This window comes from Triturus cristatus, chromosome 9, assembly GCF_964204655.1.
Source record: "Triturus cristatus chromosome 9, aTriCri1.1, whole genome shotgun sequence".
NCBI lineage: Eukaryota > Metazoa > Chordata > Amphibia > Caudata > Salamandridae > Triturus > Triturus cristatus.
This window is the reverse complement of record NC_140592.1, coordinates 863,542,180-863,565,932: the sequence shown is the minus strand read 5'-3', so window position 1 is coordinate 863,565,932 and position 23,753 is coordinate 863,542,180. Positions and strand designations below refer to the sequence as shown.

The 23,753-nt window shown below is 52.1% G+C and overlaps 1 protein-coding gene across 6 annotated transcripts in view; it reads left to right on the top strand.

The window, feature by feature from the left end:
- The window catches only part of PPP2R5C (protein phosphatase 2 regulatory subunit B'gamma), a 1,282,082-nt gene that overhangs the window by 998,079 nt on the left and 260,250 nt on the right, over window positions 1–23,753 (top strand). For all 6 annotated transcript variants that reach the window (XM_085626348.1, XM_085626347.1, XM_085626349.1 and 3 more), the window contains one exon: window positions 20,391–20,492. In XM_085626348.1, coding sequence (XP_085482474.1) covers window positions 20,391–20,492 — 102 coding nt within the window. The remainder of the gene's footprint in view (window positions 1–20,390; window positions 20,493–23,753) is intronic.

The following is a 23,753-nucleotide window of genomic DNA, read 5'->3' as shown; positions in this document are numbered from 1 at the left end:
ATCTGCAAGGAAGGACTTCTAAATGAAAATGGCCTGGAAGAGGTGAAGTTTATCTGGCGCGTTTTCAGGATGTCTTATTTTATATGCAGAAGTTAAACTGCATACATTTTATGCAACTGTAATCCTGAGTGTACTGGGGCACAGACAGTGAGTATGGTGACGGAGTTCAAGGCTAAAAACAATATACTGAGTAACTATCCCATTTTTCACCTTCAGATAATTGCATATAATAAAACACGCACAAAATAAATGGAAAAAACAAAGCAAATGAAACTAATTTTTGGAACATATACTCTCTTGCATTATAAACCTCCTAAGCTAAAGCAATCACTGCTGATTTCTGTGTCTAACCAGAGAGTCACCAAATTGAATCCTGGTTTTCACAGTGGGGAATAGTAACTTGAGTATTTATAGAGCTAAAAGTTCCAAGCCTGTGGTAAAAAGCACTCTGACTCCATCAGTTAAAGTATAACTCAGCAGCTTTTACAATTGTTGCTTAACAAGTTGCACGGGGTTCAGCATTATGAGTGGCCAACTAAAGTCAGGGTCACTGGAATTAGGCGTCAAGGGAGGACCAAATCATGTGGCAGGGTTGACTTAACTATGCACGAAACTGAAAATTATGTGGCGTTATACAGCACATTTTGTGATACATTTACTTTATTATTTTTGTATTTGGAAACACTATCTGGGCATAGGTTTCACCTCATTAATACCGGTTTAATACCACAGCTATCATTATTGCAGTAGGCGCAGTTGCATTGGGGCCCAGGAGCGCGAGAGGCTCACAATAACCAAACTATGGAGAGAACTGTTTTTTTGTCAATTACTGTTATTGTTTGTTGATTTTGTTCCATTATATTTTTCACATTTGTTGCGGATTATGAGCTACAAAAAAAGTATCTATGGTATGATCTCAAAAGCTCTGCCTCTGCGCTCAGCCCTGGCTCTCCTGCTTCCCGATCCTTGCCATAAAGTTTTGCAGGGGGGGCCCTGACTTCAAAACATTTTGCTTTGGGGGACTCAGAGCAAAAAAGTTTGAAGACCTCTGCCCTAGGGTGTTAAGTGGCAAGGTTTGCCACTTCCGGAGATCTTCCTTGGCTCTACTAGCTATTAGGGTGTTATTGAGCGACCCTGCTAATTCGTGGAGTAACGCAACCCAGTTTCCAAAGTATTTAAATGATTGTCGCCTGATGGGTATAGTTGATTGCCAGTCAAAACAGTCCCTTTACAGATGAAGGGGGACCAAGGTTGACTTAGCTGAATTCAGATGTAGGCTGGATACCGGTTTAAAGGAGCGTAGTATTTGGAGGCACGTGGGTCCAGATTGGGCAGGCTTTGCGAGGAAAAACAGGACATAGTCTGCATATAAAGCGATCTTGTCTTCGTGGGAGCCTTGCCATTTCCATCCCTGAATCTGATCATCAGACCAAATGAGGCAGGCCAGGGGCTCCATCGCCAGGGCAAAAATGAGGGGTGAGAGGGGGCACCCCTGTCTCGTGCCTCTTCCAATCGGGGACATCTCCGAGAGCACTCCATTGATGAGCCCCCCGTCCTTTGGGTCTGGAATACAAGACCCTAACTAAGCAGCGGAAGTGTTGTCCCAAGCCCATTTCGACCAAAACGTCATCGAGATAGTGCCAGTCGACCGAGTTGTAGGCTTTTTCAAAGTAGATTAGGAGAAGTACTAGATAGGAGGTTTGTGACTGGCGGTTTGCTAGGGCCAGATGGACAGGTCTGAGGCAGTGTCCTGTACCTCGTGCCGGCATGAAGCCACACTGATCTGGGTGGATCAGCTTGGTGAGGTATGGTCTTAGACGTTGGCTAGTATTGTAGCATATATTTTGACCTCCGTATTAATAAGTGAGATTGGTTGGTATTCTGTGCAGTTTTGCGGGATGACGACGGTTGTAGCCGCATCAGTTTCAGGGGAGAATGATCCCTCATCAGCGGCCTCAGCGACTAGATCAGAGAGGTGAGGGATAAGTATATCCCGATACGCGGCGTAGTATTCCTGTGGAAAGCTGTCTGGCCTAGTGTATTCCCCGATGTGATTTGAAATATGGCCTAATTTATTTCCACCTGTGTGATGGGGAAATCAATTCCGGACGATTCTTCCGCACTGAGGCAGATAAGGTGGAGACCCTCCAGGTTGATCATTTCGTAGAGAGTGGTCTTTAGGTTGAGTAGAGTCTGGAGTAGTAGTCGGCGAAGGTCAGGGCTACTGCAGTGGGAGTGCGATGGGTGAGTCCCTCAGATGTCTCGGATTTCTGGGATCATGCGATTAGCTAGGGGATATGTGGATAGTCTGTGTAAAATCTTCCCATTTTTGTTTCCCCAACCATATATTCGGGCAATGGAGGACCTCCATAGTAACTTATCCGACTCCAGAGAGATTTGTTTAATCCCTTCCCTCAACAGTGCCAGCTGCTGTGTTTGGAGGTCATCCTGCACCTCAGGTGCGTTTCTCTCTAGACTGGTCCCCTGGGACTCAAATAGGGTAACATTCGAGTTGGCCTTTGGCGAAGCCACAGATGGTGGCTTTGCCCGCCTCCCAGAGAGTACCAGGGGAGGGAACGGAGCTATGGTTGGTGAGGAAGTACTCCATGGCCTTCGCAAAGTCTTTATCTTGAAGAAGCCAAGCATTCATCCTCCCCATAGGGCGGAGTGTATCAGAGGGGTCGCCTAAATTTAGAAGCAGAGGTGGGTGATCCGAGATGCCTCGGGGAGGATACTGATCTCTCTGATCTTCTGTCATTCGGTGGGCCGGCATGAAGATCATGTCTATTTGTGCATGTGTGTGGTGTGCCGCGGAGGTGTGGGTGTACTGCCTGCTTCGGGGGTTCCATGTCCTCCAGACATCGCAAACGCCCACGGTGTTTGCCCAGTTCCCCAGATGTTTGGCGTGTAGTGTCCTAGTGGCAAAGGGTATACCAATGGTGTCGAGGTCCGGCTGCATGACCGCTTTTAAGTCACCCCCTATCACTGTCTCACCCAGGTGCAGGGAAGCCAAAATGTCGCTGGTTCGCCTCAGGGTTAATGTGAGCATCGCAGGAGGAGTGTATATGGACAGTAAGTTGAGGACGTTCCCTCCTAGCGTTCCGCTCAAGGCTACAAATCATCCTTGAGGATCGTTGGTGGCATGATTAAGCACAAAGGGGAGATTGCGTCTCAGGAGAATTGCCACCTTGCGTGAACCCCGCGCAAAACCCGAGTGCCAAACCCTGTGGTACCCGTATCTTGCGAGGAAGGGACAGTGGACTCAACATCGTATCGTATGCAGACGACACACAACTCATCCTCTCATTATCCAACGGACCCAGCATCTCGAAACTCAACTTTCCAGAAGGAATGGAAGTTAGTCGCCAGGTTGATGAAGAACAGCTGCCTACAACTGAACACAGACAAAACCGAAGTACTCATCTTAGGCCCACATCGTGACGACTGAAATGACACCTGGTGGCACGCCTCCCTCGGGAACCCACTCCCACCCACGCAACCTCTGAATCATCCTGGACTCCGAACTCAAAATGGACCCCAGATCAACGCCATCACCTCTTCCTGCTTTCAACTCTCAACTCTCATCTGGATCCCACTTGAACACAGGAAAACCGTCGCCCACGCCCTCATCAGCAGCAGACTGGACTACGGCAATGCACTCTACGCCGGGATCAACAAGAACCTCACCCGCAAACTTCAGAACATCCAAAACGCTGCCGCCTCAACCTACTGCGCCATTGCCACATTACCCAACACCTGCGGGCACTAAACTGGCTCCCCGTCGAGATGAGAATCACCTTCAAGCTTCTCACCCATGCCCATAAAGCCCTCCACAATACTGGCCCCGCCTAAGTGAACCACCACCTCTCGTTCCACGCACCCCAAATATCCCTCCGCTCAGCCCATCTCTCCCTCGCCACGGTTCCATGTATCAAGAACACAAAAACAGGAGGGCGCTCCTTCTCCTTCCTCGCGGCCAAAGCATGGAACACCCTCCCGCTCTGCCTCCGCCAGACACCAACTCTCTCCATCTCCTGAAGGACCTCAAGACCTGGCTCTTCGAAGAATCACCATGAGCGTCTGGCACCTAACGCACTCTGATGGGCTATAGCGAGGGCTTAGGAGCTGCGCTCTCCCCAGTGCCTTGAGACTCTTCCGGGTGAGTAGCTGCGCTTTACAAACCCTGATTGATTGATTGGTTATCCATGAGATGGGTCTCCAGGAGCAAGAGTGCATCAGGAGCATGTCTTTGGGTGTACCGCAGGACTGCAGTCCGCTTGACACTCTCAAGCAAACCATTTACGTTCCATGACAGTACTCAGAGAGGGTCTCCGTTATTTAACAACTGTGTCATGTTTCGCATGGATGGGCCCAAGAATCTTTAGGACCCAGTCTGGTTACGGTACAGGTCTGAATACTATCTGACCGTGCAGCAGCGTCTCGTTTGCTCTTATGTGGGCTATGTGGGTCTATCGTGGTGTAAGAATGGAGTGCTGCAAGGACAAAACAATACAATCAAACAAAAACTTAGGACAACAGTCCCATTTCTCCCCCCCCCCCCCATGCTGCCACCAACCCCCATCCTATACTTAAAAAACTGAAGCATCTGTCGCCCAAGTAAATTCGAATGTTAACAGGCCAAACTAATATGTTTAGCTTCGGAGTTGCATGGATGAAGCCCCTCTTATTCAGGATATCTTTGTTGCATCGGCGGGATTATCGAAGGTTATGTTGTGATGTGACCGTTTGTCCCTGGTTCGCCCCATAGGTGTATCGAGTTACATGATTTCTGGCTGGGCCGGTCGCCCTAGGAGGTCCGGACTGCGAGAGAGATCTGAGTCAGTGGATTCAGCACTCAGGGTCTTAGGTGGGTCGTTATCTCCGGGGGCTGACCGATCCAGAGATCTGAAGCGCTGCAAGGAGTGGGAATCGCTCTGCATTACTTGGTCTCTGGGGTTCTGTACGGTACCAGCGGGTGACCCTGACATGGCTCTGTGGGCTCCTCTGCAGGAGCATGTGTGTCGTCTTGTTTTAGGCGATGTTGCCGGAGCGACCCCGGCCCGGGCCCTAGAGGGCAGAACTGTAGCACTGGGTCTGAGGGGACGCTCTTCAGTCAGCCAGGTCCATGCTGACTCCAGGCTGTTGAAAAAGAGGGTTTTGTTCTAAAACACAATCCGGAGGCGGGGCCGCGAAGAGTAACCTATAGTGAATATTTTGAGCGCGCAGCTTCTGATTGACTTCGGTGTATGAGCGTCTCTGAGCCTGGACCTCTCGTGTGTAATCTGTGAAGATTATTATGGTATGGTTGTGGTAGGTCAGGGTTTTCTGGCTACGTGCTTCTTTCAGAATGGAGTCTCGGTCTTTAAAGTTGAGGATCCTGGAAATGATTGGTCTGTGCTGGGTCCCCAGAGGAGGCTTAGGCGCCAGGGAGCGGTCTCAACCGCAAACCATGTGGACAGTGTGTCTTTAGGCATCCATGATTCGATCCATTGCTCAATAAGTGCCACTACATGTCCCCGTTCTGCTCCCTCCGGGAAACCCACCAGACTGAGATTGCTTCGCCTTGACTTGCTTTCGGCATCCTCTGCCCTTTTGTGCAACTCCCTGGTGTGGGTTTGTAGGTGAGCTACTTGGAGTAAAGGTACTTTCGGGGGAGGGTCGCCGCAACGCAGGACCTTGTTTTGCCTCCTGGTGTTTGGCATGCGGGGGCAGCGGGCACCCATTCCGCTCAAGCGGGGTCCCAGGGGAATTGAGCTTGGATTTTGCGCCAAAGTTCTGGTGGGGGCCCAACCCCGTATCTGTGGACTCTGTGGTTGTAGGCCTCAGGAGAGGCTGGGAGGAGGGGTGAGTCCACTTCGGATGCTACTAGGCCCATGGTCTCTATTTCGGGCTGTTGGGACCAGCCTAGACCCCTCTTGTGCCCCCCCACACCCCCTACAGACGCCGTGTGGTGGTTTGAGTTAGCTCAGCAGTCCTGGTCCCACATCAGAGCCAGAGCGCGCACCAGCCAGTATTGCCTCCCTCTCCTCCAGGCCCAGGGAAAACCCGCTAAGCAGCACCACTGGTGTCCGCCAACCCCATCGGGAGCATCGGGGTCAGGCAGTGGCTTCCCCCTCAAACCCTCCCTCCCATCCGTCCTCAGCGAGGCGGGACCTGGACCGTGCTTTGGTGCTCTGTTTGGCCACAAGTCAGTCCTGCTGGCCACTTGGACGGGGCCGGCCCCGATGTTTGGACTTTAATATTTATTTGTTTGGGTGGGCCGCTGCCCTCGTGCCAACCCCGACTTCCGGGCCCCTCCGCTTACCGGACTGCTGGAAGGGGGCCCCACAGAGCAGAGAGCATCCACCTCCAGCTGGGCCGAAGGCGCCTGCCGCCTCATGGCCAACACCACCGGGCTTGCTCTCTACAGGCCAGAGACCTCGCCCTTCGTCTGGGTTACACTTCTTCGGTCGCCGGGGGTCCTAGATCGTTTCGGAAGGCTCTGACGGTTTGCTGAGGCACAGGAGAGATTAGTCGCAGGGATCAGCCACGTGGAGGCCTGCAGCATTCGGGCAGTCTTTGCTCCCTTTCAGCAGGGCCGCACACTGGAGCCAGGGCGTTCCCCAGTCTCTGCATCGCCCGCGGCACCAGGCCCTGGGGACACTCGCCAGGAAGCACTTTAGATCTTCTACCGCAGTTGAGGGGAGTGGCAGAGTCAGGCGGCTGTTGCCCCTCGATCCATCTTCAGCGAAGCAGTACCCTGCCCGCTGGCAGGGCAGTCACGGTCGCCCTCTGGGTAGGGCTGCACTCAGCGCAGGGTCTTTGTTGTTGGGGGGGGCTAGGGCCACTACAGTTGTGCCACCCCCGCTCGTTGGGCTCCAACGGTCCGACAGTCTACGCTGGGCCGAAGACGCCAACTGTCTTCGTTTTGTGGCAAACGACCCCGAGCTTGCCTCCCACAGGCCGGAGACCTCGCTCTCTGTCCGGTTGTATTCAGGCGATCGCTGGGGGTCTCAGACCTCTCTGGAGGGCACCGATGGGGCGCCGGGGGCACAGGAGTCACCCCTCGCAGGTAATAAAGCAGGTGGTCCCGTCTGCGGTGTTCCACGGCGTCAGACAGCAAGCTTGCGCCGCCATTTTATTTGGAGCGTGCCTTGTAGAGTTAGGATGAGTCTGGTCTCATGCGGTCGTCCATCCGCCCGCACTCCACAGGAGCCAGGCGTTCGTGCCAGCCATTTCTTATTTGCAGGCTAGAATTTATTCGCCGATGGGTTTGCAAACTTGGGCGGATGACGGAGGGGTCAGGGGCACTCTTAAATTGTGACCGCCATCTTGACGCTCCAAGCCACAGCTCCCATATAGTGTAGGTTAAACGAATAAGAACCACAGTGTATATATAAATTGTCTATCTGATAGAGACTACTAGCCGCAGATTCCTTAACATAGAATTATCCCCAGGTGTGAGACTGGACCTGGAAAACTTTCTTGTCCAACATCTCTGCGCACCGGGGGGCGGCACCACGCGACTCTGCCACGATGTCCTCCGCGGGCGTGATGTCAGCGAGGTCACATAAGCCCCACCCCGGCTCGCTGACGTCAGTTTTCTTCTTTTCCGCGTGCAACGCGGATCCGGATCTTGTCCCTGGCCTGTTTCAAGCCTTCTTTTTCCACTTTAGGCTATTTTCTTGAGAACAGTGTGCAAATGCCTTTGGGCTTTAAGACGTGCTCATCTTGCGCACGCCAGATGTTAATGACTGATCCTCACCCCATCTGCATGTGGTGTTTGGGGGAGCACCACGACTCCACGAACTGCGAGGCGTGTCAGCAAATTAAGCCGAAGTCCTGGCGGGAGCGCCGGATGAAACTCCTTTCGGCGCGCATGTCCCGGTCAGCGTCGTCGCCACGCCCGTCCCCTGCGGAAGGCTTCAAGACCCGCCGCTTCCGTCTCCGACATCGTCCTTCTCCCAGGCCGCAAGGGTGTCGCTCACCTGTTGGTAAGTGTCGCAGTTTGTCCCCGAGGCCCTGTCTCCGGCCTGTTGGGGGCGTGGGTTCTCCGCGGGTGGTGCGGACCCGCGTGTCGCCACCCTATCTGCTGTTCCCCGGCACGGGGGTGACCAGAGCCCAGATGAAGGCCTATGCGGCAGCCTTGCAGGCCTCGTTGGCTCTTCCTTCTCCTTCTCTTCCTGGGACGTCTGCGGATCCCTTGCCGCGTGCGCGGACTCCTGCGACGTCGCCGGCGGCTCCGGCGCCGACAGGTTCGGCTCCAGGTTTGGAGGATGTGGTGCTGTTGGGGTGCGGCCCTTCGGGTTCCCTCCTTCGGACCACGGCGCCTCTGCCTCTCCGCAAACCCCCGCCGGGGCTCGGGCGTGTCCTCGAGTACCCCTCGGTCCTCTGGGCAGGCAGGCGCCGCAGGGGCCGGCTAGGGATCGGGGCGTGTCCCCGGGCCTTTCTCGTCCCTCCACGCAGGCGGCTGCCTCGTCGGATGTCGAGTCGGCGCCGTTCCTTAGCGCCCCCGGTCTCCTGCGCTGCGCGTTGTGGCAAAGGTCGTTCCGGCGTCCCCTTCGGCACCAGTCGACGTTGACCTGACGCTGGTGGCAGACTCTACGGTGCCGGATCGATGTCAGGTCGTTGATTCGTCTTTGGATGCCCCCTCTTCTCCAGAGATTCGGCGGTTGTTGGTTTCGTCTTCTCCGGAGACTGGTCGCCGCGTTGTGGCTTTTTCCCCGGCGTCCTCTAAGGATGGCTCTTTGCCGTCACTGCGCCCGCAGTCTTCGCCGGAGGCGCCTCAGGTTCCCCATTCCTTTCCGGGCTTGGCCTTTCCTTCTTCCGGTAGGACTGGGGGACGGCCGCCTTAGTTTGCAGCCATCGCCCACAGAGGAACTGCTTTCCCTGCCGCGTGGCCCTACGGAGGCCAGTGCTGCCTTCGCTCGGGCTGTTTCCACTGCAGTGGGAATCTTGCGCATGGGCGATCCAGCTGGCCATTTCCCCACGGATCATCTTCTGGAGGTCCTCCATCAGGGTTCTGGTGGTCGGCAGCTGCTTCGCTCCACACTTCTCTTTTGGGAGCTCGGGGGCGGCCCGCCACGGGGGACCCGGTGCCCCAGCAACTTCTGCACCGGTACCGTCCTGCGCCGCATGATCCTGTCTGCCTTTCCCTACAACCCTCCACCAGGGGCCCTCTTTGGCAGACTGCCTTTCCCTCCCTGCCATCGGTGTTGTCTTCCCCCGTCACAGGAGGCACGCTGGTTGGATTCCTGGGGGCGCAATATCTTCACCTCTGCCAGTGCGGCTTTGCAGGCCCTTAACACTCTTTGTGTGTTGGCTAGGGCCACTTCTTGCTTGTGGAATTCGGCGGAGTCCCTTATGTCTGCCGCTTCTCAGGAGAGTGCCTGTGTTGTTCTGAGGCACCATGTGTTGGATGGCCGGGAGCTGGCGGCGTTTATTCTTTGCTCGGCTCTGGACATTTCGGAGGTGCTTGGTCGTGCCATGGCTTCTTCAGTGGCCCTTCGTCAGCATGCCTGGCTGCGGGATAGTGTGTTCCCGGAGAACATTAGGGAAAGGCTGATGGACCTTCCCTTTGATGGTACTCTTTTGTTACACGCCCCTGCGGATTCTGCCATTGAGGTTTCTTGCGGGGCTTTGCCCTCCTCCTCCTCCTCCTCATCCTCCTCCTCCTCCTCAGTGACCTGAGAGTCGGTCTGTGTTTCAGGGGGTGTTCTTCCGTTGTTTTCCTGGGGCCTTGTAGCGAGTAGCCCAGGTTGTGTATTCTGTGTGGTTGATGTGCCTTCGGGTCCTTTTGTTAGGACTTTGGTGCTGTTGGCTGCTGGTCCGGCCCATGTTTGACTTGTGGGTTTGACTGTTTGTAAGCCGTGTCGGCCCTGAGATTAGGCCTTCTGTGTAGTCTTTATTGGTTGCTTGGCAAGCCATCTGTGGTTTTCTCCGCAGGTTTTTCTGTTTGTCCTCTGCTGCGGAATATTTTTCCTAAGAGGGTTCCCATGATCTGGGATGTAACTTACCCTATGTGGGGTACTGGTAGCTATTATGTAGCTGAGGCTTTGTTTCAACAATTGAACTAAAATAAAGACTTTTTTGTATACCAACTACTGACCACTTGGTGTAATATACTTACAAACTTTCTTGGTGGTGCACCACCCCAAACCCCTTTCGAGAGCTATTATGTAGCTCTATCCTGTGCTGGGGAGGTGTGGTCGTCCTTCGGGCTTCTGCTCTCTGTGACGTCACGGTATATCGCCGGTGCGATGTTCTTGCTGATGGTTTTGGATTGGCTTGTGGCGCCCCGGTCCGTCCTTCTCCTGGATCGCTGTGTCGCTGGCCTAGTCCGGCCTGCTGCCTGCGGCATTGCGTTGTAGCGGTGTTGCATTTCCGTCTGCCTTGGTCCTCGGTCTGGTCTCCCTGGTTTTTGTGTTCTGGTGGACGGCTTGGACCGTCCTCCTCTCTCTCCTTCATTCGTGGGTCAGTGTGTGCCGGCCCCTCCCTTGGGGCGTGTCCTGGCCCTTCTTGGCCCTTCCTGGCCTCTGCCTTTGGCTGGCGCCTCGCTTGTCCTGGGTGCATCGTTACGTGGTTTTGTCTGCTGCTGGCTGTCATGCCAGTGCTGGCCTCTTGTTCTGCTACGCCGTTGTGGCCTTTGATGCATTCTCTTGTGCTCTTTTTCCTCTTCTGTCTGCACTTTTGGCGGTGCAACCGTCCCTGCTTTGTCCGTTGCTTGCGGCCGGGATGTGTACAGCTCTTTCTGTCACTGTGTATGTGTTTCTACCGGTGGGCCCGGCCTCCGGTTCTACCTCTTCTCCCTAGGGGTGGAGGTGGTCTTTGTGTTCCTTGAGGCTCTTGTCGCCTCCCTCTGGGTGCCATGTCTTTTGTGGGTGTCCTCTACTTTGCCTTCCGGTCAGGCATCTCTCCAGCGTGAGGGCCTACTTTTGCTCTTTCCCTCTGTTGTCGGCATCTTTGATTCCCACCGGTCTTCTTCGTTGGGAGTTCTTTTACCTGTCTTTGCAGAGGTTATGACCCTCTTTGACACTGTAGTCTGCAGATGGATTACCTGTCCTTTGACCTCCTGCTCCTTTCAAGAGGTATGGCCATCCTTGGAGAGTGGTCTGGGGATGGATTGCTGTTGCTCCTCTGTTCCGGGCTTGTGGCCCTTCCCCTTGTGGTTGCACTCCTCTCTTTCTCTTTCTCTTTTTCTTTCTCTTTCTCTTTCTCTCTTTCTCTCTCTTTCTCTCTCTTTCTCTCTCTTTCTCTCTCTTGCTCTCTCTTGCTCTCTCTCTTGCTCTCTCTCTCTTGCTCTCTCTCTTGCTCTCTCTTGCTCTCTCTCTTGCTCTCTCTCTTGCTCGCTCTCTTGCTCGCTCTCTTGCTCGCTCTCTTGCTCTCTTGCTCTCTTTCTCTCTCTTGCTCTCTTTCTCTCTCTTGCTCTCCTGCTCGTGCCTCCAGGAGGGCTCTTGCCTTGCAAGGTGGTTCTACGGAGTGGTGCTTGCGCTTTTCTTGTTATGGCCTCGCTGCTCTGGCCTTCTGGTGCTTTACTGGCACCTGGTGTTTTCGCCTTGCCTTGCACAGTTGTTCCTCAGAGTGGTTCTCTGTTCTTTTCCTGCTCTGGCCTACTGCTGTCGCCTTCTGGTGCCTTAGTGCCACCTGGAGCTGTTTTTCCCCTTTTATTTCTCTCTATTTTGTTTCTCTGGTTTTTTCGCACACTGTTCCCCCTTGCTCTCCTCAGTTTTGTTGTGATGGCTCCGCTTTGTAGCACGGAAAAGTTCTCCGAAGCAAACTGACGTCAGCTCGCCCTGGTGGGGCTTATGTGACCTCGTTGACGTCACGCCCGCGGAGGACGTAGGGGCAGAGTCGCGTGGTGCCGCCCCCTGGCACGCAGAGATGCTGGGAAAGAAAGTTTTCCGGGTCCAGTCTCACGCCTGGGAATAATTCTATGTTAAGGAATCTGCGGCTAGAATCGTCTCTACCATATACTTCGTTACTGAAGGTAAGTAACTTGTACATTAATACACAGCACTCACTTACAAATTGTATATTTCCTACACGCAGATATAAACACAAATACACATGAATACTTCAATTGTACATAGGTAAGGAAGCACAAAATACAGTGGTCTCCTGGGGGAGACCAACCCATATACGAAAAGTTGAGTGCGAACTGTGACCGAAGTCGGGACTTGGACCAGAAGACTCGGAGGAGCTTAGGACACCAGGACACCCTCCTCCTCCCCCCCCCCCCCCCCCCCCCCCAAAAGGTAAAGACCAGGAAACCCAGGGAGGCTGTGTGCAGAGTGGAAAACACAGCCTTACTGTCCAATAGCAGTCAACACGAAGGTCGCAGTTAGTTTGTAAGAAAAAGACCCTTCCCAGTGAACCCTGAAGAAACCTTGTGGAAGACAGAAGGTTGAAAAGTCACCCCACCCGTGGATACCCCAGGAACCAGAACACCTATACCAGGGAAGCCGGGTGCATAGGTGCAAAGTGACGTTGGAAATCGCTTTAGACCACAATGGAGGACTTCAGGAAAGATGCCGCTGGAGAAGACTATGCAAGAGTCCGGTGGAATTCAAGGTTAACTTCTTGAAGTGAATAACCTGCAAGCAAGTGGACCGAGTCTGTGCCACACGGAGGTGACCAGGAGGTACGGAAGAGCAATGCCCACCGATGTCGGATGGTTCAGAAGAGTTAAGGTTACCTTGTTGCTGCGGCTGTGGGGACAAGGCTACGCTGAGGAAGACCAGGAGCCATGCGCGAAATGTCCCTCGTTGGAAGTCAGGACCAGGGGGTCGGTGTCTGGCGGGAGCACCAACAAGTCTTGGCAGCTGTAACAAGCGTGGAAAGCAAACAAGGAGAAACGTTTGGGACCAGCAAGGTCTAAGGGACTCACCGCAAGCAGGCGATTCAGAGCAGGCCCTGAGCAAGCAGGGGTGCCCCTGAAGCAGGAGATTACCCTCTAGAGGACCCACAGGCTGAAATGGGCAGAAGTCACAAGAGGACCTTGAACAGCTCACCAAAGATGAAGGCCCACGATGCCAAGGATGCGGTGAGGACACTGATCTTAGCAGGAAGAGAGGCTAGAGCTTCTTATAGCCCAAAGATCTTTGGAGTGCAGAGACAAAAATCCTTGGCAACGGCAAGTTTACGTGGTGCAAAGGGGTTTGGTTCCAGTGGTTCCGCCAAGGCATACTACCCTCAAAAGTGCAGTCAGGTCTCGAGGGAATTGCAGAACCACCACCTGTGTTGCAAAGTTTTTCAAAGTCCATGGGACGTCAAGAGCAGCAGACCAGTCAGCTTTGTTGCAGTGCCTGCAGATGCAGGGGAGTGACTCCTTCACTCCAAGGGAGATTACTTCGGGTGTACTTGATAACCACAGGTCTGTTGAAGAACCTGGAAGAAGCACTGGTAGATGATGATGAAGACTTGCAGAACAGTGAGACCAAGAGCGGCAGGAGTCTTCTGTGATGCAGTCTCCGGTTCCAGACGAAGTCCAGCAAAGTTCAAGTGTCCAGATGGTCAAAGAGTGACGTGGTTTCAGGCTTGAGTCTTGTCCCACGATGAATCTGAGGACCCACTGTAGGAGAGTAGTGTCTGCTATCCTATGGTCACCCCAAATGTTTGCTTTTGCTTCACTGATTTTATGACTTAGTGTGGCTGTTGGCCTGCTAATCAGACCCACAGCCCTGCTGTTCTCTCCCTAAATTAATGCCAATGCACACTAGGTGCATTACCAATGGGAACTGGTTCACCTTATTAGACCCTGTACCAGTGTACCCCAGGTACCCAGGGCATAGGTGTATCCAAGGCCTACCAGGGGCTGCAGCATGTATTATGCCACTCCTGGCCTGGCCTCACTATTTGACACAACTGGCTGATCACTCAGCTGGGGTAAGTAGGTGTAATCACCTCTTACTTAGATATAGTATATCTATATCTAACATATATGGACACATGGTAAGCTATAAGTCACTCCTATGGCAGGCCTTAACAATCCTGGCGGCAGAGTGCTTGGTTTCATGTGAGATGGTGCCCTGGCATGAGCTGAGCCTGTCTGCAGCTTTCGGTACAACGTCCTTTAGCTGCTTTTATGATATTGCCATACCATATACTCTTAAGTGCATTATGAACCTCGCGGTCCAATGCTAACTCTGGTTTGGCTTTATCAAAACATGTCGAGTAAGGTGTCATACGATTTGGGATACTACCCCCTTGCCAATTCTGGCGACGGGGGTAGCATTCCACCCTTCTAGACGGACACGACATGTACCTAACCTGAAACCCGGGTAAAGTTAGACAGAGCCTCAGCATTACAAAATGGATGCTGCCACCACAGACACAAGTCTGCCCTCCTGCTACTGGGAGTCCTTCCAGCTTGGGAGGTTTGGACAAAGGGTTTCCTGTCAGGGGAGGTGCTTGCACCACCCCAGACAGGATTTTGTGTAGTGGGTTAAGGAGGGCTGAATAGATTGAGATATGCCTGGGGCACACAAGGTGTCCCTGTGCATATGCCAGTTCAAACCGGAGCTGGGGCTCCCCAGCCCCAGCCATGGCGCGAAACTGAACAAAGGAGAGGGGGTGTAACCACCCCCCTTCCTGGTCCCACCCAGAGGAGGGACATAGCAGGTGATCCAGCCCCTAGATTTGGAATAAGAGTAGGAGCTGTGTCCCAGGACTTTAGATTATCCTGAAACTCGACTTAAAGAAGAAGATTCACTGGACTTCGACGTTCTGCTGCACAGAAGACTGAAGAGAATCTCCCTTGTGGTCAAGGAGTGACCACCCTGTGAACACAGGCACCATCCAGCAACTCGACGACTGCTTTGCCGCCGCTTCCTGCCGGAGACCGAGCCCAGAGCCCGACAAGACCCAGACTCCCAGACATCTCAGAGCCCGATCCACAGTCCCTGCAAAGAAGAGACCCGTGGAGGCACCGAGAGACGTGGGACCGGCCATCTTGAAACGTCCAAGACAAGCTGACTGCGCAGCACCCGAGGCATCCTCATCGCTGTGCATAGGGCCCTGAGAAGCCCCACCAACGAGCAGCATTTGCACCAAAGACCAGCCCTCCAGCATCCACGAGATCTGCGTGGGGCCCTTTTGCTTTTTGCCACTCGACGCGTCATCCCGGTTACTGGCCCGTTGGCTAGTGGCCATCTTGGCGACGAAATCTACAAACACTGCTGGTCTGTTTGCTCCAGACTGGCCCTTGCTCCTGTGAAAAGGAGCAACCCCTCTGACCTTGCTGGTTAGAGCACCAAGCTTTCATCGACTCCTGCGTGGCTTGCATTAGCCAAGGCCTGTTTGCTCCATTCGAGAAGCCGACACCGCCATCAGCTAGAGCCTTCGTGGGACAGCTCGTGAGTGACTCCTGGATGTCGTCGACATCTTCACTTCCACGTGGCTGCAGAGACAAGCTTCACTTTTTCACCTGTTGGCACCCGACATCGCCTGGTTCCTTCCTGGTTCCACGCCAGTCACTGGCTAGTGACTCTGAACATTGTCCCCTCTGCTTTCAGGTCTTCTACTCTTCAGATCCACCCTTGGATCCACCGGAACTCTTCTCGCCTGGCCGCCTGCAGCATCTTCATCCTCCGGCTCCATAGACCTGCACGACGAAACCCGACGCACTTTGACACCTATGCACCCGCTTCCTGTGGGTGAGGTAACGCTGGCACTCCGGTTCTCCTGTGTAGAGAAACATCTCTAGTGTCTAGGTTTCCAGTTGTTAGGTTCTGGTCCATCTGGAAGACTCCCGTTGCTTTAACTTTGTGACTTTTACGCACCCATTGAATCCAATAGGTGCACGCGTGTAACTTTCAACACTGCACACGCATCCTGTGGGCCTCCTGGTCACTAACCACTGTTAGCTCCTTGTAGTCCCAGCAATTCTCAAGGCCCTAGGCCTTCTTACTTTTCTATACGTGGTTCTTATACCACTATTTTAGTATATGGTTTAGCGGGCCACCCGGGCCCATCCATAATTGTGCAACTTTTGTATATTTAAACATTGCCTTGTTTTAACGAATGTGCTTGTGTGCTCATAGAGTATAGGGGATACTTTTAGTAAATAAATACATATATATTTTGAATATATATCTGCGTGGTGTCCTTTCATTTGGTATTCAAGGAGGTTACATATGGTAAAACAGCTGGCTTCACATGCCCTCGAGTTTAGCCTGAAGACTGCACTGTCCACGCTACCACTAGGATAGTTGGTCTATCTAGGTTGACTTCAACCACCACCATAAGGGTTGCTTGGCATGGTACAGGGTGATCACTAGAAATAGTGAGCAGCATATACCAGGCCAACTTCTCACACCCACCCCCTGGTAAGTCCTAAGTACCCTAGGAAGGGGTTTAGTACGACTCAGGGGTCCCTCCCAGAGGAGAGACTGGACAGAGAGGAGTATACTTCCATGTCCTTTGTCCAGTTTCGTGACTGAGCGGGAGCCAAGGGCTCCCTGAACTGGCTCAAACTGGAGTATTCAAGGAGGGCACCAAATGTGCCCTTCAAAGCAGTCTGGTGCCACTGGCAAGCACCCCCAAACCCAGCCCAATACACTAAGTCCTGTCTGGAAGGTGGTCACACCTCCCTCTGACAGGAAACCTATTATTCTACCTTCCCCTGCTTGAGGTTGGATCAAATAGGAGGAGAGCAGAATCACGTCTGTTGTGTGCAGCAGCACTAGCTTGCTGTTCGACCCTCAGAGACTGTTACCAGTAGTACAGTGGGGTACCCCAAGGGAACCCCCCACTACATGGGATCATACTTTCAACACAGGAATCGGTGTTGGGGTATTATTCCAACATGTTTGATACCAATCATGCCCAGGTTCTGCACAGCCTCTACATGGTTAGCCATCACGTAATGACTGATGGCCACTGTATGTATCATAATGGCTGGCCGCACTTACAAAGCCTGGAGAATCCATTCCAGGGTTTTTAGGAGTGTCTTGCTCATGCAGGGGCACCCTCACACTTATAACCCAGCACCCTGCCTTCAGAACTGAAAGGCCTGCCTTAGGGGTGACTTACAGGGTTTAAGTGTAGTTACCTCCAATTTACGAAAGCGTATATCTGTTGTAAGTGGTTCTAGCACCAACTCACACAGGCTGCAATGGCAGGCCTGTATTCACAATTTGAGTTGTCTCATGACTGGCACAATACATGCTGCAGCCCATGGGAGACACCTCGTGTACCTATGCCCTGGATACCCTAGTATTATATACTAGGGACTAATAAGGGTACAGCAGTGGCCAATTGTGTAGGTACAGAAGTACTTACCATAGTCAGTTTAGGGAGGAAGAACTGTGACTGGGGTCCTGATTAGCTGGATCCCAGTCAGACTAGTAAAAAAACATACTGACACCAGGAAAACCTGGGGGTAACCATGAAAGCAGAACCTACTTTCCGACAATACTCTGTCCCACTGTAGATTCCTCCTTAATCCTTCCACATCACCGTTCTGTTAACTGTGCACTTTTGATGTCTAAAATGGTTCCAATTTGGGGATCTAGACACTGGTCATTCTACTCTGCCTATAGGCCTTGCTTCTGAGGGCTTGGATAGCTATCAGAATGCAACTGATGTCAGCGTGACTAGGTGTTGCTTATTTGCAGCTCCTCATCACTTCTGGAGTGGAATAACGTTGGTGCAGAGCAGCAGGACCCCACATGCTGCTATGCAGGGGTACTGCTTTAAAATGTTGTGTTCCAGTCTGACTCCTGGGGAATATTCACAAGGTGCGGAATATGCAGTTATGTAACTATACGCTAGAAAGATTGTTGCTGAAGATTAATAGCTTATTTGTCTGTTTTAGCCCACTTCAGCCAATCGTAGAGTTTCTTTCGCTTCAGCTCTTAGCGGTTTAATTTCATTCTGTCTCCTAATAAGTGGTTTTATTGTAATACCCTACGGACTAGTTTTCATCTGAAATGTACTCACTCATCAGTTTTTGGCACGTTCACATCTGATAGAGACTACTAGCCGCAGATTCCTTAACGTAGAATTATCCTCAGGCGTGAGACTGGACCCGAAAAGCTTTCTTGCTCAGCATCTCTGCGCGGCACCACGCGACTCAGCCTCGACGTTCTCCGTGGGCGTGACGTCAGCGAGGTCACATAAGCCCCACCCCGGCGCGCTGGCGTCAGTTTTCTTCTTTTCCACATGCAACGCGGATCCGGATCGTATTCCTGGCCTGTTTCAGGCCTTCTTTTTCCGCCTTGAGCGTTTTCTTGAGAACAGTGTGCGAAGGCCCGAGCGAAGGCAGCACTCGCCTCCGTAGGGCCCCGAGGCGGGGAAAGCAGTTCCTCCGTGGACGACGGCTGCAAGCTAAGGCGACCGTCCCACAGCCTAACCGGAGGAAGGAAAGGCCAAGCCCAGAAAGGGGGAAGGTGGATCGATGAATGGGGAACCTGAGGCGCCTCCGGGGAAGACTACGGGCATGGTGACGGCGAAGAGCCATCCTTAGAGGACGCCGGGGAAAAGGCCACGACGCAGCGACCCGTCTCTGGAGAAGATGAAACCAACAACCGCCGAACCTCTGGAGAAGAGGGGGCGTCCGAAGACGAATCAACGACCCAACGTCGACCTGGCGCCATAGAGTCCGCCACCGGTGTCAGGTCAACGTCGACCGGTTAATCAATCAATCAATCAATCAATCAAGGCATTTGTATAGCGCGCTACTCACCCGGGAGGCGCTGGGGGGGAGGGGTCCGTCACTGCTCGAACAGCCAGGTCTTGAGCTGCTTCCTGAAAGAGAGGTGGTCCTGGGTCAGCCGAAGGTGGATGGGGAGGGAGTTCCAAGTCTTGGCTGCCAGGTAGGAGAAGGATCTTCCTCCGGCGGTGGCTCGGCGGATGCGTGGTACGGAGGCGAGGGCGTGGCTGGTCGATCGTAGTTGGCGGGTGGGCGTGTAGAAGGTCAGGCGGTCGTTGAGGTACTATGGGGTACCGGTGCGAAAGGGTACGGCGGAACAACCTCCGCCACAACACGCGGCGCAGGAGACCGAGGCGGAGTCGGAGCCGGGCGGCTAAGGAACGGCGCCGAAAAGGCATTGACTCGACCTCCGACAAGGCAGCAGTCTGCGTGGATGGACAAGGGGGGCCCGGGGACATGCCCCGACCCCTAGCCGGCGCCGCCAGGGCCAGCAGCCGCCAGCACCTGAGCGGTGTCACCTTTGCCTCGGACAGGGGACCGAGGGGGACTCGAGGACACGCCCGAGCCCCGGCAACCTCCTGCGACTTCACAGGGACCCCGCGGGGGTTTGTGGCAAGGCAGATGTGCCGTGGTCCGAAGGAGGGAACCCCGAAGGGCCGCACCCCGACGGCACCACATCCTCTGAACCTGGATCCGAACCGGTCGGCGCCGGAGTCGCCCGCAACGCCGTAGAAGTCCTCGCACGCGGCAAGGGATCCGCAGACATCCCAGGAAAAGCCAAAGAGGCCTGCAAAGCCGCCGCATAGGCCTCCATCTGGGCTCTGGTCGCCCCCGCACCGGTGAACGGCGGATAGGGTGGCGACGCACGGGGCCGCACAACCCGCAGAGAACCCACGCCCTCAACAGGCCGGGAACCGGGCCTCGGGGACAAACTGACACTTTCCAAAAGGTGAGCGACGCCCTTGCGGTCTGGGAGAAGGACGATGTCGGAGACGGAAGCGGCGGTTCTTGAAGCCGTCCGCGTGGGACGGATGAGGTGACGACGCCGACCTGGACATGCGTGCCGTAAGGAGTTTCATCTGGCGCTCCCCCCGGGACTTTGTCTTCATTTGCTGACACTCCTCGCAGTCTGTGGAGTCGTGGTGCTCCCCCCAAACACCACATGCAGATGGGGTGAGGATCCGTCGCCAACATCTGGGGCGGGCAAGACGAGCACGTCATGAAGCCCGAAGGCATTCGCACTCTGTTCTCAAGAAAACGCTCAAGGTGGGGCTTGTGTGACCTCGCTGACGTCACGCCCGCGGAAGACGTCGAGGCAGAGTCGCGTGGTGCCGCCCCCAGCGCGCAGAGATGCTGAGCAAGAAAGCCTTCCGGGTCCAGTCTCACGCCTGGGGATAATTCTACGTTAAGGAATCTGCGGGTAGAATCTTCTCTAACAGATACATCATTACCGAAGGTAAGTAGCTTGTACTTCTATCTCATGTATAAATTGTATGAAAACAACAATTCTTTTTAATCTATATTTATAAGAAAATGCATTGCTATTAACTCTAAAAGGTCATTCCTATACCAGTCAGCGCAGCCACAGCAAACAAGACATGTTGCCGTTGGCCAATTTTTGTTAGTATTGTTTTTGAATTTATGTAACATCTGCATGCAAATACATGTGAAGGTACAGGGTGAGTCTAAGAATAGGTTACTGCAATCTTGACTAATCTATACATTTAGAAAATCTAATACCTTGTAATTGTACTTTCAGAACAATACATGGATTGATATACAATGCCCTGAAACTCTTTATGGAGATGAACCAAAAATTATTTGATGATTGCACTCAACAGTTTAAAGCCGAAAAGCAAAAGTAAGTTTAGATATCACTAAGCAAATACTGGTGGTGTGTGAGTGTAGTTTTAAAACTCTTAAAATGCGCATACTTTAGTGGCTAGTAGTTTGTAATGTTTCTTTAGTTGTGCATGACTTGCTTGTAATCAATCGAGTTGTATCTTTCAATGCTAAAAACGTGAAACAGTTTGACACATCTATACCATATTTGGCAGGTTTGTGGCATGCCCAGCTCTGATTAATAAGGGAATGGGGGTTTAAGAGGGGTAACAAAATGATTGAAAAGTGGCATAGTTTAAGTACCTTATGAATATCTTTTCTCCACAGCAGCAAAACGTGGTGAAAGATATAACTCCAAACTTGACTTTCTTTTAAAACAATATGGGAAAAAGAGGGTTAACAATTGTGAGAAAGAGATTTACCCCATGAGGCTTTGCCAGGCTACCTCTTTGCAAGATTGCATGAGATTTTACATGGCTGTAATGTTCTTTTGGAGTTGAAGGATGAAAATGAATGCTCTGTTAGAGAGCTTGTGGCATTGACCATGTCTGCAGCCTTCTAATTTTTCCTAAGGATTTATTACCCTTGTTTATCCAACAGGTTGTTCCCATCAAATGGCACGTGTTTTAACTTGGACTGGTCTTGTGGTGTCCGATCTTACCGGAATTTTAAATAAACCTGACTTTTGCAAAATTGACAACCTATCCCGATTATGTTAATTCCACTATTACTAATATACTACCAAAATAGGTAGACATTAATGGGTATTTAAGGTTGAAACCCTCTAGGGGAGAGGTGTCGTCTGCAAACACATCTGATTCAAGGTAATTTCCAATAGCAGAATCAAGTTATCTGTATAAAAAAAGAAGAAAGAAATAATCTGCACAAATTATATACCGGAGTGTTGCATAAAAAGAATCCGAATATGACATAGCCCAAGGTGAACTGTAGAAGACTGTCAATTTCACTCGCTATTTACGCATCCAGGAATATCAGATAGAGACATCTAGCCACATATTCCTTAACTTGTGAATTCTCCCCAGACGTCCGACTGGATCTGGAAATTTATCAGCAGTAAGTCTGTGCGCGGGGGAGGCGGCGTCTTATGGTTCCTTTATAACATCTACTCTGGTCATGATGTCAGTGGAGCCATACAAGTCCCCTCCGGTGCGCCAACGTCTGGTTCTTCTTTTCCGCGCTGTAACGCAGATACGGAGAAGCATATCTCTGGCTCTTTTTCGGCCTGCTTTTATCATTTGAAACAGTGTGCCAGTTCTCTATGCTTTCTCGGTTTAAATCCTGTGGGTCTTGCGCTTGACAGATGTCTGGTTCGGATCCTCATTCCATATGCATGTGGTGCTTGGGCAAAGTTCCCGTCCACATCTCACGGTAGGGGTTTGTCGTAAACTATCGAAGTCGTAGCTTTCCGGGGCTTCTTCCTCTCACGATGTGGGTTCAAGTGTCTCCTCACAACCTTGTGCTGAGGACTCCGCACACGAGTCGCACCTGTGCTTCTCCACTATTTCTCGTGCCGGAGCAACTCTGGCCCAGATGAAAGAATTTTACGATGCTCTTCGTGTTCTGTTTGGGTACTCACCTTCGCCTGGATCCCCTTTGGGCCCCAAGGAGGTGATGAGTGTACTGACTGCTTCCTCAGCAACGGGTCTATACTCGGCGGCAGTTAGGCCCTTAGAAACAGTGGTGCCTGTGTACAGCCATTCAGGGTTCACAACTGTGGCGCCGTTTGACTCTGGAGCGACGCTGGTTGTTCCTTCTGGACATGATTTAATGGAGCCAGAAGGATCCAAACCAAAGTCTGTGCACAACCCCGCTGAGAGTCTTGAGGCGTTGGCTTCCCCTCGACTCACACCCTTCCAATTTCTCATCCTGAGGTCGATACGATGCTGTTTACTGGCCCGTTTATCCATGGTTCTGTGAGTGAACAGTTTGTGGAAGGAAATAAGGAAGGCGAGTTCCTTTTGTACATCCAGTGCATATATATCCTCCTATGATGGATAGCTGGATTTCTAAGTTAGGCGAAGGAAGCGGGTTAGAATAATCCTCCGATTTCTAGCCTTCTGTCCCCTCCTGGTCTTGCCTCGGAAGCCAGCTCTTCCTTGGCAGATATGTCAAAAAGTGTGGCTGATGATCTACATTTGCCTCTACCTTCAGTGGAGAAATCTACTAACCCCCTCATTGAGTTTCTTAATCCATGTCAGTCAGGGACTAAGCCAGTTCTACCCTTTGGTGAGGCGTTATATGATATTTTACAGGGGGCATGGGCTAGACCTGATACTGGTGCGTCTGTGGACCGTACTATTGCTCACAAGCACCGCCCTGCCCTCTGTTATCCTGCTTGCCTTCTTCGTCAACCCACACAACACAGTTTAGTGGTTCAGATCACTACAGCTTTCCAAAATGTGGATAGTATTCCTCATACTCCGATTGACAAAGATTCCCGAAAGCAAGACTCTTGTGGAAAACGTGTGTTCTCTTCCACCAGTGCGACGTTGTGTTCCATTAACACAAGAAGTGTCCTCCTGCCCTTTTCTTATGCCTTATGGGATTCCCTGCTGCATTATTATCATAGTTTCCGAAGGCTAATCTGAACGAACTGAGTCAGCTGTTTTCAAATAGGCAACAGGCGGCTGGTTATTCATTAAGTGTGGAATGGACAACACTGATTCGATTGCTCGAGCCATGGCATCTTCTGTGGTGTTACGCCGGCAAGCTTGGCTTCGTTCTACTGGATTTTCAGAGGCAGCCCAGTCAGCCTTAATTGACATACCATTTATTGGCGTTAATTTGTTTGGTGCCCATGCAGACTCTGCTTTCCATAGGTTTAGGGACAGTCAGGGTGGCTCAGACCCTTAGCCCTATTCCATTATTTCATCTGTTGATGTATTTTAAGAGAAATGTTCCTGTGTAAAAGGCATCTCTTGGTTTGTAATTTGGCTCAAAACTGCATTATGGTATGCTTTTTGCAGTGTAACGTCACCAGATATGGTGTTCCTGCCTTTGCAGCTCTTATTTTGTAGGATTATTCTTGCTGTTGATGCCAGATTGTTTGAGACCCTACCTGGGTTTTTTCCTACACGTAGGTGGGTTTTTCTGTAATCTCTGCTAAGATCCTCACTCAATAGACTTGATTCTATAGTTTCTTTCTCATGTGAGATTGATTAGCTGTGTTACCTGCTTGTAAAGGCATTTGCAGTAGGTTTATTGCATTTCCTATCAGCAAGTGTGTGTCCTTGTTGGTGCAGGACCTGATCTGTTACTT